General features: G+C 41.2%; 1 protein-coding gene across 6 annotated transcripts in view; it reads right to left on the bottom strand.

Annotated features, from left to right (window-relative positions):
• Nucleotides 1–21,243, bottom strand: part of LOC147361913 (ATP-binding cassette sub-family C member 4-like) — a 195,388-nt gene that overhangs the window by 83,305 nt on the left and 90,840 nt on the right. For 5 of the 6 annotated variants that reach the window (XM_086330224.1, XM_086330223.1, XM_086330219.1 and 2 more), the window contains 7 exons: nucleotides 20,183–20,279; nucleotides 17,022–17,219; nucleotides 15,028–15,168; nucleotides 14,232–14,269; nucleotides 13,414–13,505; nucleotides 6,338–6,484; nucleotides 1,714–1,793 (listed from right to left, as the gene is read on the bottom strand). In XM_086330224.1, coding sequence (XP_086186350.1) covers nucleotides 1,714–1,793; nucleotides 6,338–6,484; nucleotides 13,414–13,505; nucleotides 14,232–14,269; nucleotides 15,028–15,168; nucleotides 17,022–17,219; nucleotides 20,183–20,279 — 793 coding nt within the window. The remainder of the gene's footprint in view (nucleotides 1–1,713; nucleotides 1,794–6,337; nucleotides 6,485–13,413; nucleotides 13,506–14,231; nucleotides 14,270–15,027; nucleotides 15,169–17,021; nucleotides 17,220–20,182; nucleotides 20,280–21,243) is intronic. The other variant, XM_086330221.1, reaches the window with a different exon arrangement.

The following is a 21,243-nucleotide window of genomic DNA, read 5'->3' as shown; positions in this document are numbered from 1 at the left end:
CTCAGATATGCAGATGACACCACCCTTATGGCAGGAATCAAGATTGCCGGGAGAAATATCAATAACCTCAGATATGCAGATGACACCACCCTTATGGCAGAAAGTGAAGAGGAACTCAAAAGCCTCTTGGTGAAAGTGAAACTGGAGAATGAAAAAGTTGGCTTAAAGCTCAACATTCAGAAAACGAAGATCATGGCATCCAGTCCCATCACTTCATGGGAAATAGATGGGGAAACAGTGTCAGACTTTATTTTTCTGGGCTCCAAAGTCACTACAGATGGTGACTGCAGCCATGAAATTAAAAGACGTTTATTCCTTGGAAGGAAAGTTATGACCAACCTAGATAGCATATTCAAAAGCAGAGACATTACTTTGCCAACAAAGGTCCATATAGTCAAGGCTATGGTTTTTCCTGTGGTCATGTATGGATGGGAGAATTGGACTGTGAAGAAGGCTGAGTGCCGAAGAATTGATGCTTTTGAACTGTGATGTTGGAGAAGACTCTTGAGAGTCCCTTGGACTGCAAGGAGATCCAACCAGTCCATTCTGAAGGAGATCAGCCCTGGGATTTCTTTGGAAGGAATGATGCTGAAGCTGAAACTCCAATACTTTGGCCACCTCATGCGAAGAGTTGACTCATTGGAAAAGACTCTGATGCTGGGAGGGATTGGGGGCAAGAGGAGAAGGGGACGACAGAGGATGAGATGGCTGGATGGCATCACTGACTCGATGGACGTGAGTCTGAGTGAACTCCGGGAGTTGGTGATGGACAGGGAGGCCTGGTGTGCTGTGATTCATGGGGTCGCTAAGAGTCGGACACGACTGAGCCACTGATCTGATCTGATCTGATCTGATCTGATTGTCCTTGTTGGGCATCCCAGGTGGCTCAGTGGTAAAAAATTGGCCTGACAATGAAGGAGACGTGGGTTTGATCCCTGGGTCAGGAAGGTCCCCTGGAGAAGGGAATGGCTACTCACTCCAGTATTCCTGCCGGAGAAATCCCATGGACAGAGGAACCTGGAAGGCTACAGTCCATGGGGTCACAAAAGAGTCAGACGTGACTTAGTGACTAAACAACAACATTATCCTAGTTAAAGTATTATTTTTACCTTATTTTTACCAATCTTTTCTTTCTAAGTAACCACATCTGGCTTTATCCAAATAAATTGGTACAGTAAATATTTGTCTTATGCGGTAAATCAGTGCATAATTTAGCTTATCTAGGCTATCTTTCCATGAAAGATGGTTGTTTCTGTCATGAAATATGTTCACAGTAAAGGGAATCCACATCAGACACCTGGAAAGCAGAGGGAGAACCATTCATCCAGCATGTCGCTGCTTCAGACTAACCTTGACGTGACTGTGTAGACACTCCTGCCCCAGATGTTACTCATGTTAGCTCAGCCTTCCAATCAGAACAGCACCTTTCTCTAACAAACACAGCCTCTTAGTGAAGATAACAGGACACATCACCAGGCTGAAAAGCCCACCCTCAGCCCCTGTGCGGAGAAGGCAATGGCACCCCACTCCAGTACTCTTGCCTGGAAAATCCCATGGATGGAGGAGCCTGGTAGGCTACAGTCCATAGGGTCGCACAGAGTCGGACATGACTGAAGCGACTTAACAGCAGCAGCAGCAGCCACTGTGAGAAGGCCTTGAGAAACAGGCACTCTTCTGTTCCCTGTGAGAACTCTGACAGGACTGTTTTGTTACCTGGATGAAATCTTGAAATATCAGGGGCAGCAAGTCATCCATATGCCCAATGTCTTTGGAGAAACGATTCAAAATTCTTCCTGCAAGAACAGGACACAAGAAATGACTCATTTCCTCAGATAGGAGCTTTAAGAGAAACAATTCGTGAACAAATAAAAGCAATATTCTTAAAGTATATGTAGTTAGGAACTTCTCTAGTGGCACAGTGTATAAAAATCCGCCTGTCAGTGCAGGAGACATGTGTTTGATTCTTAGGTTGGGATGATCCCATGCAGGAGAAAAGGCAACCCACTCCAGTATCCTTGCTTAGAAAAATCCCATGGACTCAGGAGCATTGCAGGCTACATTCCATGTGGTTGCAAAAGAGTTGGATAAAACTCAGCAACTAAACAACAACAAAATATTAATATATTATAGATTCACATGAAATAAGCTGACATCCAAGGTAAAAAGAAAAAAGAAAATAGGATGAAATTCTACCAAATGACAGTGGGTTGAAACTGAGCTCTGATTTTTAAAAAATCGGGAGAGTTTTGTGGCAGCATCAGGAAGGGTTGGTGAATTTCAGAATGTTCCCTTCTTTTAGATTCAGTCCATCTAAGATTCACTCCAGTGCTAAACTGGTAATAAACAGTTCCAAAATATGTAAGTTAATCCATATTAATTTTGTTATCCATATAATTTAGTTATCCATATTAATTTTGTTGTGACAATTTTTAAATAAACATAATTATAATCTCTCTTTTATAATTAAGTAACAGAAAAAGATATTTTCTGTATCATACATCAAACCTGGGCTGGTGATTCATTTCATATATGATATTATACCTGTTTCAATGCCATTCTCCCAAATCATCCCACTCTCTCCCTCTCCCACAGAGTCCAAAAGACTGTTTTATACATCTGTGCCTTTTTTGCTATATGGAAAAACCAATACAATCTTGTAAAGTAATTAGTCTCCAGTAAAATAAATAAATAAATAAATAAAAGTCTTTAGAAGTTCTAAAATATATATATATATAATTTATATATATAAATATAAATATAAATATAAATATAAATATATATATATATATATATATATATATATATATATATTATTCCTGAGATGACTTTGATCCCATAATCAAATCACTGGCTTCAAGGCTTTGTGTCTTCAATAACTGCTCTCTCTAGTCCATGTTGGGCTTTCCAGGTTGCTCAGTGGTAAAGAATCTACCTGCCAATACAGGGATATAGGTTTGATTCCTGGGTCAGGAAGATCCTCTGGAGAAGGAAATAGCAACCACTCCATTATTCTTGGCTTGGAAATCCCATGGACAGAAGACCCTGGTGGGCTGCAGTTCATGGGGTTGCAAAGAGTGGGACAAGACCTAGCAACTAAACCACCAACTACCATAACTTCTCTGTAATTTTTTTTTTTTTCCCTCGAGATGATTCATAGCATCTATCATTTTGGGAAATTGTGGATTCTGGTCATTTCCAAATTGTGAGTTTACTACTGGGATAGTAAGTTTTATTTTCAGAGGTGTACAAGATGTGACAAACACAGACTTATGAATAAGCATCTAAGAATATCAGAAGGATGTAGGCAGGAAAACAGAAATATTACTGAATGACTAAGGATCACTTATCATTGATTTTCTTTCCCTTGTCATAATCACAACAATAGCATATACAGAAGGCTGTAGGATTAGAAGATGAGAACGAATTTCTAGTAAATACCTAGTGTGAACTAAAAATGCCACTTGTCATTTCTGTAAACAAAGGTTGCTGCAACCATTATGACTCTGCAGCTACCCCTGCAAGGGCATTGCACCCTTTGGAAACTTGGGATGAGAAAGCATAGGGTACTGGCCCCAGATAGCAGAGGTGCCCATCAAAGGAACTGTAACAGGGAACAGTCAATTTTGACTCCATGTTGAATCTGCTTGACTTTAACTTTAGCTATTCATTGTTTGTGTCAGCAAAGCTTGCCCCTCTGCCTGAATGTTAAATTAAAATGGCTCTTTTTCAGCTCATGGGGAGACAATCTAATCCTCACCATCTGTGAATGGCTGCAGAAAAGAAAAAGTAATACATTTCCTCCTATTTTGCAAAATAAATGGTCTTTTAACTTTACTTCCTCACCTTCTCTCCTTCTTTGTTCTATAAAACAGATGAGCATCCAGACCCCAATAAGATGGTTTTTTGAGGCATTAGTCTGCCATCTTCTCAGTCTGCCAATTTTCCAAACAATGTCATTATTCCTGACCATAATACTTGTCTGTAAGATTTATTGGCCTGTCATGTGGTGAGCAGAGTGAGCTTGAACTCAGGAACATGGCTATACATGGTTTTCTCTTTGTGACATAACATACCAGAAACAAAGTCCACCAGAAACAATCTATTACAAATTCCACTTTCAGAAATAAACACAAGGTAGAGTTTGATTTAATACACCATTAAAAGGGTAAATAACTTATGCCCCTAAACCTTTGCAAATAACCTAGTACTTATTTGGGTTTCTATTTTCTTAAAGGAATGAAGTGAAGTGAAGTCGCTCAGTTGTGTCCGACTCTTTGCCACCCTGTGGACTGTAGCCCACCAGGCTCCTCCATCCATGGGATTCTCCAGGCCAGAATATTGGAGTGGGTTTCCATTTCCTTCTCCAGGGGATCTTCTGGACCTAGGGATTGAATCCAGGTCTCCTGCATTGCAGGGAGACGCTTTAACCTCTGAGCCACCAGAGAAGCCCTTGAAGGAATGTTCTGATAACAGGTACAGGAGGGACAGAAAAGACAAAGACACACACTGTATATGCCTGCTGCTCCAGGATTAGTGACTTGAAGATTTAAACTTGGTTCAAAATTCTTGAATAATAAATAAATCAGTATCTGGAGAAGCCTACTGGCCATCAAGAGCCTGGTTAACTGTGGTCGCAAGCATTCAGAGGCTGTGATAAGAGAAATTCAGTCCCATGTGATGCTGCCAAATGTACAACTGTAGTTTTCACACTAACCGGCAAAGCAGAGCAACTTCACAGCCATAATAGCATGGCTATCACTTCCTCACTCCAGCTTCATAATAAGATGAGATTGTGTGGCCCTCTACACTTTACCATCCTGTGTTCCACACAGTGCCTGGACCAAACAACATGTGCTGAAAAAAATCTGCACAAGATGCTGCCCTGAATAATATTATTTAATCCTCACAACAGTCTTATGAAACAGGTAGGGCAGCAGGTATTCCCATTTCACAGGAGAGGAAGTTCCCAAACACTGTGTCATCATCCTCACTAAGGTTCATTGGGTACTGACCCTGTGGTAAGTGCTGTGAATGTATTAACCCCCTTAACGTGCACAATTTCAAATTATTTGTGAGTGTGTTAATAGTATTTTCATTTTATAGGTAAGAAAATGAGACACAGAGAAATTAAATAACTAGCACATAAATATTAACATAACTATAAGTGGCTATTACTGTTAGTAACTATCTCCAGGACTGAATCCAGGAAGTTGGCTCCGGAGTCCATACTTTTTTTTTTTTTTTTTTAAATTTTTTGGCTGTGCTGTGCAGCATGTGAGATCTTAGTTCCCTGACCAGGGTTTGAACCTGGGCCCCCTACACTGGAAGCACAGAGTCTTAACCACTGGACCAGCAGGGAAGTCCCCAGAGTCCACATTTATAACCATGACAACATCCTGTCTGGAGATTTGCCTATAGTAGCATCTACCTTCTTTGGCCTTGATCACACAGCTAGTTGATGGCCAGGCCAAGGCTACTCCAGTCACATCCTGGCCTCAAAAGGCCCTGTCAATCATCACCTGCATAACAAAGCCTCCCTGGGCCTCAGCACAAGTCTAACCACCCGAACAGAGCGGGCATGTGCACTGATGAACTAGCTCTTCATAGGAACCCAGGTCAAGAGGCTACCTTCAGAAGCAAGACAGGTCGAAGGCCTCAAGGAGGAGGAAGCAACCACTAGGAAACCTTCAGGGACACTCTTATTTTATACTAAAGATCCACCTGCTACCTACCACAAGATTCTTAAATGTAACCAAAAGTCTATTATAAAACTAGAAAGCCGATCTTATTGAAGAGGATGTTTACATTTCACTGATCTTATATTTTAATTAATTTTCCATTACCATTTATTTAAACCTCAAAATATGAGCACATGCCAGAGCTCCATGGTACCAGAAATGGATGGGCAGTGAAAGAAAGAAACACACAGCCTGTCTTCTGTAGAGATGTTCCCAGAAGAAAGTCCTTCCTACTTAGCTTAACACTATGTAACACAGCCAGCATTTCAGCAAAACTAGTCAAAAACACTTCAACATATTTACACCATATGTTGGGTGTTTTATATGCCACATGACAAATGGATTCTTAAATCATCCTGCAAAGTAAACATTCATTAATCTTTACAGACATGTACAAGTTGGAATAAAAGCTTATATGCTCCTATATTCAGATTTTCTCTGGTAGGAAAATGTATCAGTCAAGACTTTTGTAGAAAATGAATAAGCATGCACAGTAATTTTCTTCCAAGCATCTCTTCCATTTTCAAATATGAAAATGTACTCAGGCACTAAATGTGTTATATAGACATTATCACTGAGGAACTTGGTGTCTGACTTACCTATTGGATTTCTACTGAAGAACAATACCCGGGCTCTCAAAAGAGTCTCCAACATTTTGTTGTGCAAAGTTTGTGAAGAATTAACAAGGATGTAGAATATCAACAGAGACCTTGTAATGCCAAAAAGGACGGTAGATACAGTTAACCCTGAAATAAAGAAATAACACTTAGCACAAGATCTCTGCCTTATCCTTAATGATGCTAAAGGATTGCAGGCAGTTTACAAAGATCAATTCAGTTCAGTTTAGTCACTCAGTCATGTCCAACTCTTTGCGAACCCATGGACTGCAGCACTCCAGGCTTCTCTGTCCATCACCAATTCCCAAGGCTTGCTCAAACTCATGTCCATCAAGTCAGTGATGCCATCCAACCATCTCATCCTCTGTTATCCCCTTCTCCTTCTGCCTTCAATCTTTCCCAGCATCAGGGTCTTTTCAAATGAGTCAGTTCTTTACATCAGGTGGCCAAAGTATTAGAGTTTCAGCTTCAGCATCAGCCCTTCCAATGAATATTCAGGATTGATTTCCTTCAAGACGGACTGGTTGGATCTCCTAGGTGTACAAGGGACTCTCAAGAGTCCTCTCCAACACCACAGTTCAAAAGCATCAGTTCTTTGGCACTCAGCTTTCTTTAGAGTCCAACTCTCACATCCATACATGACTACTGGAAAAACTATAGCTTTGACTAGATGGACCTTTGTTGGCAAAGTAATGTCTCTGTTTTTTAGTATGCTGTCTAGGTTGGTCATAACTTTTCCTCCAAGGAGCAAGCATCTTTTACGTTCATGGCTGCAGTCACCATCTGCAGTGATTTTGGAGCCCCCAAAAATAAAGTCTGCCACTGTTTTCATTGCTTGCCCATCTATTTGCCATGAAGTGATGGGACAAGATGCCATGACCTTAGTTTTCTGAATGCTGAGTTTTAAACCAACATTTTCACTTTCCTCTTTCACTTTCATCAAGAGGCTCTTTAGTTCTTCTTTGCTTTCTGTCATAAGGGTGGTGCCATCTGCTGTCTGAGGGCACTGATATTTCTCCTGGTAATCTTGATTCCAGCTTGTGCTTCATCCAGCCCAGAATTTCTGATGATATACAGCATTTCTCATAACGTATATAAGTTAAATAAGCAGGGTGACAGTACACAGTCTTGATGTACTCCTATTGACGTATTGTGTGTTTTATTCTATATATAAAATTTATATAGAAACTTACATATATAGGATAAATAAATTTTATATATGTAAATATATAAAGTAAATTCTGTAAGAGCTTAATGCTTTGACACAAATACATTTATAGTTCAGTTCAGTCTCTCAGTCATGTCTGATTCTTTGTGACCCCATGAATTGCAGCACACCAGGCTTCCCTGTCCATCACCAACTCCCAGAGTTTACTCAGACTCACGTCCATCAAGTCAACGATGCCATCCAGCCATCTCATCCTCTGCTGCCCCCTTCTCCTCCTGCCCCCAATCCCTCCCAGCATTAGAGTATTTTCCAATGTGTCAACTATTTGCATGAGGTGGCCAAAGTACTGGAGTTTCAGCTTCACCATCAGTCCTTCCAAAGAAATCCCAGGGCTGATCTCCTTCAGAATGGACTGGTTGGATCTTGCAGTCCAAGGGACTCTCAAGAGTCTTCTCCAACACCACAGTTCAAAAGCTTCAATTCTTCAGCGCTCAGCTTTCTTCACAGTCCAAATCTCACATCCAAACATGACCATAGGAAAAACCATAGCCTTGACTAGATGGACCTTTGCTGGCAAAGTAATGTCTCTGATTTTCAATATGCTATCTAGGTTGGTCATAACTTTTATTCCAAGGAGTAAGCGTCTTTTAATTTCATGGCTGCAATCACCATCTGAAGTGATTTTGGAGCCCCCCAAAATAAAGTCTGACACTGCTTCCACTGTTTCCCCATCTATTTCCCATGAAGTGATGGGACCGGATGCCATGATCTTCATTTTCTGAATGTTGAGCTTTAAGCCAACTCTTTCACTCTGCACTTTCACTTTCATCAAGAGGCTTTTTAGTTCCTCTTCACTTTCTTCCATAAGGGTGGTGTCATCTGCATATCTGAGGTTATTGATTTTTCTCCCGGCAATCTTGATTCCAGCTTGTGCTTCTTCCAGCCCAGCATTTCTCAGGATGTACTCTGCATATAAGTTAAATAAGCAGGGTGACAATATACAGCCTTGATGTACTCCTTTTCCTATTTGGAACCAGTGTGTTGTTCCATGTCCAGTTTGAACTGTTGCTTCCTGACCTGCATATAGGTTTCTCAAGAGACAGGTCAGGTGGTCTGGTATTCCCATCTCTGTAAGAATTTTCCACAGTTTATTGTGATCCACACAGTCAAAGGCTTTGGCATAGTCAATAAAGCAGAAATAGATGTTTTTCTGGAACTCTCTTGCTTTTTCCTTGATCCAGTGGATGTTGGCAATTTGATCTCTGGTTCCTCTGCCTTTTCTGAAACCAGTCTGAACATTAGGAAGTTCACGGTTCACATATTGCTGAAGCCTGGCTTGGAGAATTTTGAGCATTACTTTACTAGCATGTGAGATGAGTGCAATTATGTGGTAGTTTGAGCATTCTTTGACATTGCCTTTCTTTGGGATTGGAATAAAAACTGACCTTTTCCAGTCCTATAAAGAAGAATATAAAAATCAATGTTTTCCTCTCAGTAAATAGCAACATGAGGGGAGGGAATCATGTGTAAACTACAGTTTCATTTTAGGCTTTCCTAATTCAATTACAAATTCTAAAAAATTTTCACAAGATTGATAATTATAAAAAGCAGTTGATCTTCCTTTTTCCACATTTCAAATTTCACTATTTACTTCATGTCCTGTAATCTAAAACTGAGGCATGCTCTGGTACCAGCAGGTGAATTAAGAGGGAATAGGGTAAATGATTTACCATTTCCTTATAATTTACAAGGAAATTTACTTCCATGTAAACTAGCTTCTTAAGAACCTACTGTATAGCACAGGGAACTCTAGTCAATGTTATGTGGTGACCTAAATGGGAAGGAAATCTAGCAAAGAGAGATGATACATTTATAATTGGTTCACTTTGCTGTACAACATAACATTGGAGAGCAACTATAGTGTAATAAAATTTAAAATATTAAATATAAAGTAGCTACTTCTATGCCCAAGTAGCTTTAAAGAGTATGAAAAGACCATGTTAAGTTGCAAGTGGACAATCTCTTTAAATAATTGAATTGCAAGAAACTACAAATTATATTATGATGTGAGATAATTAATCTAAACAAGCAATTAATCCCTAAGTGTTTTGTAGACGCTCAAAGCATTTGCAAATAAAGACAATCATTTAAATTTGTTTATCAATGACATAAATGAACACTTCTATGCATATAAAAATTAAAATAGCCCTCCAAACATCTCATCAATTCACAGTGCTAAATAGAGTTGGGAGAACTTCTGTAATAAATACTCCATCAAGCATTTTTTATTTTTCATTCAGCTGACCAGTGTTATTTAAATTCTGAAAGCTGCTCAAATTCCTGAATTCTATCAGTAGGGATTTGCCTTAGCCCACCACCCCATATGAAGGTATAACAGAATCCCTTCTTCTTCCTTAAGCCCTCCTTATCCACCAATTCAGAACGTAAATAGCTGGTGGATTCAAGTTTCTTAGCAAGTGATCAACTAAATAAATACCAAATTTCAAAGAGTGGAATTTTACACTAATTCACTCTTTTGTAGAAAACTTGTACAGGCACTTCCTATGAGGATATTTGAGTTTAAAAAAAAAAAATTATTGGGTTATAGTTGCTTTATAATGTTGTGTTAGCTTCTGTTGTACAAGGAAGTGAATCAGCTCTATATTTACATATAACTCCTCCCTTTTGGACCTCCGTCCCCTGCACCCCTGTCCTGTAGGTCATCACAGAGCACAGAGCTGAGCTCCCTGTGCTATACAGCAGCTTTCAACTAGCTATCTGTTTTATGCATGGTAGTGTATATATGTCAATCCTAATCTCCAAATTCATCTTCCTCACCTCCACACCCCTCGCCGTGTTCACACGTCTATTCTCTACATCTACAACTCTATTCAGTTCAGTTCAGTGGCTCAGTTGTGTCTGACTCTTTGCGACCCCATGAATCGCAACACGCCAGGCCTCCCTATCCATCACCATCTCCCGGAGTTCACTGAGACTCACGTCCATTGAGTTAGTGATGCCATCCAGCCATCTCATCCTCTGTTGTCCCCTTCTCCTCCTGCCCCCAATCCCTCCAAGCATCAGAGTCTTTTCCAATGAGTCAACTCTTCACATGAGGTGGCCAAAGTACTGGAGTTTCAGCTTTAGCATCATTCCTTCCAAAGAAATCCCAGGGCTGATCTCCTTCAGAATGGACTGGTTGGATCTCCTTGCAGTCCAAGGGACTCTCAAGAGTCTTCTCCAACACCACAGTTCAAAAGCATCAGTTCTCTGGCTCTCAGCTTTCTTCACCGTCCAACTCTCACATCCATACATGACCATAGGAAAAACCATAGCTTGACTAGACGAACCTTTGTTGGCAAAGTAATGTCTCTGCTTTTGAATATGCTATCTAGGTTGGTCATAACTTTCCTTCCAAGGAGTAAACGTCTTTTAATTTAATGGCTGCAGTAACCATTTGCAGTGATTTTGGAGCCCAGAAAAACAAAGTCTGACACTTTTCCCCCATCTATTTCCCATGAAGTGATGGGACCGGATGCCATGATCTTCGTTTTTTGAATGTTGAGCTTTAAGCCAACTTTTTCACTCTCATCTTTCACTTTCATTAAGAGGCTTTTTAGTTCCGCCTCATTTTCTGCCATAAGGGTGGTGTCATCTGCATATCTGAGTTTATTGATATTTCTCCCGGCAATCTTGATTCCAGCTTTTGTTTCTTCCAGTCCAGCGTTTCAACTCTATTCCTGCCTTTCAAATAGGTTTATCTATACTATTTTTCTAGATTCCATATATATGCATTAATATAACCTTTTTTTGTTTGTTTTTCTCTTTCTGACTTACTTTACTCTGTATGATAGACTCTAGGTCCATCCATGTCTCTACAAATGACCAAATTTTGTTCATTTCTATGAATGAGTAATAATCCAGTGTACATATGTACCATAAATGAGATGAAAAGATAACTCCGAGAATGGGAGAAAATAACTTCAAATTAAGCAACTGACCTTGGAAGAGCAATCTAGAGAGCATATTAAAAGCCAAAGACATTACTTTGCCAATAAAGGTCCATCTAGTCAAAGCCATGCTTTTTCCAGTAGTCATGTATCGATATGAGAGTTGGAGTATAAAAAAAGCTGATCGCTGAAGAATTGATGCTTTTGAATTATGGTGTTGGAGAAGACTCTTGAGAGTCCCTTGGACTGCAAGGAGATCCAACCAGTCCATCCTAAAGGAAATAAGTCCTGAATATTCATAGGAAGGGCTGATGCTGAAGCTGAAACTCCAATACTTTGGCCACCTGATGCAAAGAAGTGACTCATTTGAAAAGACCCTGATGCTGGGTAAGATTGAAGGTGGAGGGAGAAGGAGATGACAGAGGATGTGATAGTTGGATGGCATCACCAAGTCAATGGACATGAGTTTGAGTAAGCTCTGGGAGTTCATGATGGACCTCCCTGGTAGCTCAGATGGTAAAGCGGTAAAGCCTACAGTGTGGGAGATCTGTGTTCAATTCCTGGGTTGGGAAGATCTCCTGGAGAAGGAAATGGCAACCCACTCCAGTATTCTTGCCTGGAAAATCCCGTGGATGGAAAAGCCTGGTAGGCTATAGTCCATGGGGTTGCAAAGAGTTGGACACAACTGAGCAACTTCACTTTCACTTCTTCTGGGAGTTTGTGATGGACAGGGAAGCCTGGCGTGCTGTAGTTCATGGGGTCGCAAAGAGTCAGACACAACTGAGCAACTGAACTGAACTGAAGCACAAATAGTTCATGCAGCCCAATATTAAAACACACACACACACACACACACACACACAACCCAATCAAAAAATGGACAGGAAATCTAAACAGACATTTCTCCAAAGAAGACATACAGTTGGCCAAGTGCACATGAAAATACATTCAACATCACTATTAGAGAAGTACAGACCAAAAGTACAATAAGGTATCACCTCACACCAGTCAGAATGACCATCATCAAAAAAATACACAAACAATAAATACTAGAGAGGGTGTGGAGAAAAGGGAATGCTTTTGGACTGTTGGCAGGAACATAAATTGATACAGCTGCTATGGACAACAGTATGGAGGTTCTTCAAAAAACTAAAAACAGAAATACTGTATGACTCAGCAGTCCCACTACTGGGCAAATACCCTGAGAAAAGCATAATTCAAAAAGATGGATGCACCCCAATGTTCACAGCAGCACTATTTACAAAATTCAGGACGTGGAAGCAACCTAAATGTCCATCAACAGGTGAATGGATAAAGAAGGTATTTAAAATTTTAGCTGAAGATATCCTTTAAATATCATGTAATGCTATATATATTCTAAACCCTCTTGTGAATATAATCATGTTAATATTAGTCTGGCAAGCCATATGTTAAACTAATCATTTTGGGAGGAGATAACACCGATCTCAAAGTAAGAAAGAGAAGGAATCCTAATCCGAGGCACTGGATTTCCCCTGCTTAGCTTCTCAAGCAATTAGTGAATCTCAAGAGATGAGCAGTGTGGTGAAGGATCAAGGTGAACCACAGGGTGGGGATCCATTTCTAATCCCCTTGCCCATCCATATAATGATATAAGATTTAGCAAAAGCAACCTATGAGAATATAAATAACAATATATTTCCAGTGACTGATTTCCAAATGTGCAATTCTGGTATAACTACCAAAATCCAATACACAGCAAATTAAGAGTCTTCATTCAATTTCTTTTCTTCTAGTAGATCTTTAAAATAATTATTCTAATTAACTCACAGAGTAAATGCAACTCAGACACTTAAACTGTTAAGACATTACTCAATTACTCTAGAAGTCCTTGTTGCTCACATGGACTCATTGTAAGTACCTTAAACTCTGGTTCAAAAGAGCAGATGACTCAACTTTACCTGAATAAACTCCTAAGAACCAGTTCAGAACAAGCATCACATTGACATCTTTTACTAAAGCCCCAGAATACAGGTCACTTTGTACATTCGCCCTGTGGAACAAGGAAGAAAAAATATTATACTATACATATACATAGAATTAACACAAATATCAAAAAAGTTACCTCAATTCGAGAAATGTATTTGTGCTGGAAATTGTTTCCCAACTCACAAGCCCCTGTGGTGTCTCTCTGTTAAATATTTGAATCATGACTTTCAGTTCTCAAAATTGTCTATGAAGATAGACTTAGAAAATGAACTTATGGTTGCTAAGTTCATTTTAGCTTCCCCTCTAACTATGGGGAAGTATAGTTAGAGAGTTTGGGATGGTCATGCACAAACTGCTATATTTAAAATAGATAACCAACGAGGACTTATTGTACAGCACGTGGAACTCTGCTCAGTGTTATGAGGCAGCCTGGATGGGAGGGGTTTGGGGGGAGAATGGATACATATAGATGTATGGTTGAATCTCTTGCTGTTCATCTGAACATTGTTAATATCACAACAGTGTTAATCAGCTATATCTCAATACAAAGTTAAAAGTTCTAACAAAAGAAAAAAAGTTGTCTGTGAAGAAGCTGCTTAAAGAAGGGACATGAGGAGAGACAACCAGGGAATCATATTCCACCCACAAGAAGTTTAATTTTAATTCAGGCAAACTACGTGAGGGTCAGAAGAGGAGGCTGAACAAGCCTCACCTCTCCCCCTGACTCTGTGGGGAAGTGAAGCTTTGTGTAGACTTCAGAGCACTTTGGGTCAGACCAGGAATCACTCACCAATCTGTAAGCCACCAGTCCTGCAGGACATAGGCAACCTGGAGCAGGAAACAACAGTCACTCACACACTGACATCGCTGAGCCCTCATACCCCGCTCACTAGGATGAGGGGCAGAAAGGCTCCAGAACAAAGGACCACGGAGAAGGTTCTTCCGGCTCCTATCTGCACCAAACCTCACACCCCAGATGACCACAGGTGAGTACATGTTTCATTTTTAAATCTTTAAAACATATTCTCTTTTCCCTAGAAAACTTTGCTCCCACATATAATGTGTTTCAATACAAATCCAAGTGAACCTCAAAATGCAATAATAGCAGTACAAATGTTGGGATTTTTCAAAGGAAGAATCTTGACAAGTACTATGATGGTCAGTTTTCTGTGTCAGCTTGGCCAGGACAGTCTCCAGTGATTCAACCAACACTCATCTAGATGTTGCTGTGAAGGTATTTTGTGGATGTGGTTCACATCCATCATTAGAACTTAAGTAGAGGAGATCACCCTTAACACTGTGGTGGCCTCATCAAGTCAGACAAAGGCCTGAGAGCAAAACCTGAGGCTTTCTGGAGGAGGAAGAAATTCTGCCTCAAGATATCAGGGTCAGCTCCTGCCTGAGGTTCCAGCCTGCAGGCCTGCCTTTCTGATTTCACATTCAACCAGCTAGATCCCAAAACATCATAAGTCAATTCTGTGAGATAAATCTCTTAACACACATTTAAAAATAATTATAAAATATAATATAAATAGTATGTAAACATCAAACTAAGAGCACAAGCCAAAATAAATGCCCTTACATACCTGAGCTGCAAAGCTTACTAGAATAAAGAAGATGATGACAGGCCAGTCAGCACCAGCTGTGAAATAATTCTTATAGGTCTTAAAACCAACTTTTCCTTCCAAATGGCCCTCTAGAGGTAGTGTAACCTGTATATTCTCAGTCTAGAAGGGAAAAATGACAGTGAGAGATGAAATTTTGAAAGAGATGAAATTTTAAACAATGAGCCCCAAATTGCAAGAGTTCAACAACGCCCTCCACCGCAAAGCTGTGGGGAAACCGATACATCTCATACACTGGTAGAAGTGCAACACGATCCATCTCCTACAGAGAAGGGAGTGGGAATATCTGGCCAAACCACATATGCATTTACCCCTGGACCCAGCCATTCCACTCCTAGGAATTTATAAGAAATAGGGAAACATCATTTGCATGAGGTCATTCCCTGTTGGATGACTTTGCTTAAAGAAGATCATGCCTCTTAGCACATGCATGAAAGTAAAGTCACTCAGTCGTGTCCAACTCTTTCCGACCCCATGGACTGTAGCCTACCAGGCTCCTCTGTCCATGGGATTTTCCAGGCAATAGTACTGGAGTGGATTGCCATTTCCTTCTCTAGGGGATCTTCCTGACCCAGGGATTGAACCCAGGTCTCCCGCATTGTAAACAGACGCTTTACTGTCTGAGCCACCAGGGAAGTCCATAGCACATGCATAACACAATCAATTAATGTATAAATGCAGAAGCTTGCTCTAAAATAATACACAAAATGATATGGAGCTGATGTATCCTGCTATATGACTTGTGTCACTCAATAATAAAAATATAAAACATACTTGGGTCTCAAAATACTGGCCAAACACAGTAAACTGAGTTGACAGAGAGAGTTGGAGTAATATGAGTTTGGACAGCACATGACAAGCATAAGATCTGAATCTATTTGGTTCCTAAATTTCAGAGAGTGATTCCTGAGTGTGGAATGTGAGGGACCAATCCGAACACTTATCAGAATCATCCAGGCTCTTGGGTTTGGATATAAAAGAATATCTGTGTATGTTTTTAAGGGAGATCTAGTGCATTTCTGAATTTCTGATTGGAGGACTTAAAATGCATTATAGAGTCACTGGAGCCACGGATATCCTTGGCTCTATGCTGGCCACTGTGATTCAAGATCAATAAGATGTGGTCAGTCTTGACTGGTAAGAAAGGAGGATGGGAACTAACTCCAGAGTGTCTACCATGTATCAGGGCCTTTGAACACACTACCTCTGATTTATGACAAACCTTCTGACAAAATAATATTATCAGTCATCTGCAGTGCCAGAACATTCCAACATATAGGGAAAGTAGCCAATTTAATGGAGAAGGCAATGGCACCCCACTCCAGTACTCTTGCCTGGAAAATCCCACGGATGGAGGAGCCTGGTGGGCTGCAGTCCATGGGGTCACTGGGAGTCGGACACGACTGAGCGACTTCACTTTCACTTTTCACTTTCATGCATTGGAGAAGGAAATGGCAACCCACTCCAGTGTTCTTGCCTGGAGAATCCCAGGGACAGGGGAGCCTGGTGGGCTGCAGTCTATGGGGTCGCACAGAGTCGGACACGACTGAAGCGACTTAGCAGCTGCAGCAGCCGACTTAATGTAGTCACAGCAGGACTCAGTCTAAGGGGTTCTTAACATTAAGCCTCTGGGTGCATAAGGGAAGCCAGGGACCTTCAGAGCAAGTAGTACGTAACTAAGGTAAACTGAAGAGTTATCAATCAGTGTGAGGCACATATACCCCGAAATTCACAGCAGTGCACCCACTACTGATCTCCATAAGATCCTCCATCCTACACTCAAAGGAGAGCTCCAAGCAGGCTTTCTTCCTTCATACCAATTCCATGGAACAAGACTTTTGAAACCTTAGGGTCTACCTGGGGACAAATGAAGAATCAGGAGCAGAGCAGACTGAAGGTCCACAAGGCCACCAAGAGCACACAGACGCGGGCACCCTGCAGGATGAGAAACTCACATCTTGGTCTTCTGGAGCCACATCTTTCAACGAGGGTCTGGGAGACTGGAGAGACTGACCCAAAGACTCGGAGATCAGAGTGGGAGTTCCTGGAATTGGAGATGGTTCAGACTGCTCATTCTCCTTCTCAAAAAGGGAAAAAATATCTACCCCGGATTTCAGGAACTCAGAGTAAGTCCCCCTTTTCACCGTTTTGCCCTGAAATTAAAAAAAAAAAAAAAAAATTGAGGGGATTTAATTTATATTTGATAATATTAAACCAACTTAAATACTAATAAAAAAAAAGCTTATCTGGTCTTAAATTATGATTTTTGAAAAAAAAAAAAAACAAAAAAAGATCCCTGGGTCTAGAATACTTGCTGAGAAATCTAATTCAGGCAACTCGACACAGAACTGAGCATTGTGTTCTCTGCCAAACCCTGTGTTAGGTGTTGGATGATGTGAAAGAAATGTGTTCTCATCTGTTAAAAATGGAGGCCCTTTGACATAAGTACCCTGGGCACTTAGGGAAGCAAGAAGCATAGAAGTTGGTGTGAAGATTGGCACAGTCTTTTTAGACATCATAGGAATTGAGAGAAGCCTCATGTGACAAGCAGAATTTTAAAAAATAGTCAACTGGGAAGAATATTCCAGGAGAAAGTTAAACTTGACCCATAAACACATATACATAGGTAAGGGTCACTCAGCAAATCTTTGCTGACCGCTGTCATAGTATCACGTGTCCCACTGGGATAAGACACGCAGGAATCAGTCCTGGACAGAGAACCCACGAGATGCATCTTCATGATCTGTCCAACTGCCCCACACACTCAGGAAGTTCTCAACTGAAAATTCAGTATTCCAATTGTTCAAGTAATTAAACAAGGAGGCTATGAGTCTCTAAAGCCTTGGCAGCCTGTGCCCACAAACCAAAATCTAAGCCAGAATCAAGGCACTTACTCCTCTCATCCTATTCCCTGAGGTGAGCCACTGGGAGAAACCCAGTGAAGCCTTTGGGTACCATCTGATACTGCAGAACTAGAAAGTTATGCAGGATATAGTATGTCTTGTTCCACTTGGGAGGTGAAATTCTCACACCTCTTTAATGAAATCACCACTCACCACTTCATATCTGTAATATGCACAATGAAATGACTAGTGGTACAAAGACAGAAATTTCACCCAGCAGCCTAGCACTGACAATTCCAAGAGGACAAGGGGGCAGCCATACCCTCTCTGCTGTGAGAGAGGGACCAGACAAACAGTGAGGATGGACCGCAACTCATCCAGGAGTACTCACCAGTGGACAAATAGTTGTTTTGTTAGTACTAAATTGGGGGTAGTGTCTTCAAAGGAGGCCATAAGGGGGCCCCAAAACATCTAGGGACTGGTTACATAGGTTATTCTTTGCTCATAACACTGTCAACACTGGGTTTGCACTCTAGAATCACCCCCTCTGAACATGAAATCAACTGCTCTCAACCTTGAAAACCTTATCCCCACCTGGAAGAATGAAGAAGAGGCGACACACGGAACTGCTTTCAGAGAGAGAGAGGTTCTGCGTTTTAATAATCTTTCTTAGAGCAGAATTTCATTTCATAAGTCAGGGATCTGACCAAGAGCCTGTATAACAGGCAGGGGTTAACGGCAGAAGTGCTGAGGCCCAGGGGCAAATGAGCCAAGGAGTGAAGCATCAAACTACCACCAAATCTGCAAACTTCTCACTACTCTCCACCCCACCCCCAGTCATGCTAGGAGCTGTGGACTGGATGGTGGCTTCTCCTCAAAAAGACAACTTCCAACATGACACCTGTGAACACAACCTTATTTGGAAAAAGGGTCTTTGCAGATGTAATAAAGTTAAGATGAGGTCACACTGGAGCAGGGTGACCCTACATCCACTTGATGTAAGGGTCTGATGTCCCTATGAGAAGAGACTCAGACATGAGAACAATGGCCATATGACATTAGAAGCAGAAACCACAGCACTGCAGCTGGAAGCCAACAAACACAAGGAAGGCTGGTGAGCATCAGAGGCTAGAAGGAAGAATTGTCCCCTGGAGCCTTCAGGGAGAGCACAGCCCTGCCAGCACCTGGATTTGGGATCCGTAGTCTGCAGAACAGGGATACAATAAATTTCTGTTGTTTAAAGTCACCCAGCTTTGTGACAGTAGCTCTAGAAACTGATACTCTAGCCTGAGCCCACACTTCTGGTCTCCTCAACTTTACTAAGCCTTGTAACTGCTTCTTTTGTCACCCCTCCAGTGCCCAGCAGGACTTTCTTAACTCCCACATCAGACCACATATCTCCTCTGCTCTGGACCATCCAAGGCTTCCATCCCACTTCCGGTCCCCTGCCCACTGCTTGGAGACCAGCTCCCTCTCGTCCCCCTGCTCATTCTCCTCAGACACGCTGGTCTTCCTGCTGTTCCTCCAACCTGCCAGGTCAGCTCCTTCCTTAGGACTCCCTGCCTTAGACCCCCTCCCCCAGGTGGCTGTGTGGCCCCCACCTTCATGTCACTCAGACCTTGTGAGGCACCAGCTCCTCAGGGAAGGAGCCAGGATGTCACCTTCTCTGTCACATCCTCCCCATAAGAACAGGAGCTCCATGAAGGCAGGTGCTTGTCCTCCTGCTGCATAGGCTCCCACACATATCAGACACATAGAGACCTGGGCAGTGAGACCAGCGACTGGTGACACCAGCAGAGTGGGCATCTCTGACCCAGGTGCTCAGCTACCCAGCCTCACTTTTGGTGCTAATAGAAGATGCTCTTTAGACAAACTTCACATGATAATCGCATGGGTACAGACAGGTCTTAGTATCTCTAATTTCTAAGTAATACACTTTGACTTAAGTCATGGAAGAGGAAAATAAAAAGTTCTAAATAAAATTGCATCATTATCCTTAACAGATTTCATTAGAACAGTGATGATTCAATAACCCTGTGTTTGCAATTTTATACACTTTAGGGTTTATGTGGCTTAAAGGATAGTAGTGACATTTCTACAGGTCTTTGGATTCATGCCTCAAGGCATGGACACCAACTCTTAGAAAAAGGGGGCAAAAAACTGAAGGAGAAGAGGGCATTTATCATGAATCCAAGGACAGTGACCTCCAGAGAGGTGTGTCTTTGAACATACCTGAGTGCTAGCAATTCCCCAGACTTCTATAAATTACTTACATCTTTCAGTATCAGAATCTGACTTGCATACTTTAGGTACTGCAGCTGATGAGTCACTAAGATTGTGATCTTCTCCTTCAAGGCCTGACGAATACACCTACAAATGTAAAAGACACAGTAAGCAAAAGCACATTAATGGGGGTGCTTCACACTGGAAACTTGTATTTTGAAAACAGTGAGACAAAGACAGTCAAAGATCTTTAAGTTAAATACCAAGTCAATAATAAAAATTAAATAAACATAAATCAATTAATCTTACTAGGTTCTTAAATTTATCAGTAGCAAGCTTGAACCTAGCTCTGCTTAAAAATTCTGAAAAAGAGTCCAGTGAAGGAGGCACCAACAGCTGAGTATTTTTTTCCCCTAAAATTCAGCTTAACAATTATTTACATGTTCCATAAAGAAAAACAACCGAGTAATACTGAGATTCCAAAATTTGACTGAACTAAAAGACTATCTTAATGCTATGTGGGAATTGGAGGAGAGGAATCTATATAATATAAAAATGTGTACATTCTTAGATAGCTTTTTAGGTTATTATTTATAATTAATGATGTAAATATTAGCAACAAAAAATAATAGATTCTTTAATAGCACCTTTGTCAGAGTGTGTTTTCTATACTGCTGTTGGTGCTAAGTCACGTCAGTCGTGTCCAACTCTGTGCGACCCCATAGACGGCAGCCCACCAGGCTCCCCTGTCCCTGGGATTCTCCAGGCAAGAACACTGGAGTGGGTTGCCATTTCCTTCTCCAGTGCATGAAAGTGGAAAGTGAAAGGGAAGTCGCTCAGTCGTGTCCAACTCCCAGTGACCCCATGGACTGCAGCCTACCAGGCTCCTCTGTCCATGAGATTTTCCAGGCAAGAGTACTGAAGTGGGGTGCCATTGCCTTCTCTGGTTTTCTAGACACTTCTTACTAAATAATATTAAATAGAAAATGAACGCCAGCATGGCCTCCATCATTCTCTACAACATTCCTAGTCCCATCCAGGAAGCAAGTCTTCTTTCATTAGGACTGAAAACCTTTAAAATATGTAAATAAAAGAACAGAATCAAAGTGGC

The sequence above is a fragment of the Bos grunniens genome, chromosome 12 (genome assembly GCF_055505025.1).
Source record: "Bos grunniens cultivar Pamir isolate PY7600 chromosome 12, Bosgru_T2T1.0, whole genome shotgun sequence".
NCBI lineage: Eukaryota > Metazoa > Chordata > Mammalia > Artiodactyla > Bovidae > Bos > Bos grunniens.
Note: the sequence above shows the minus strand (reverse complement) of the source record. Positions and strands in the feature narration are given on the sequence as shown.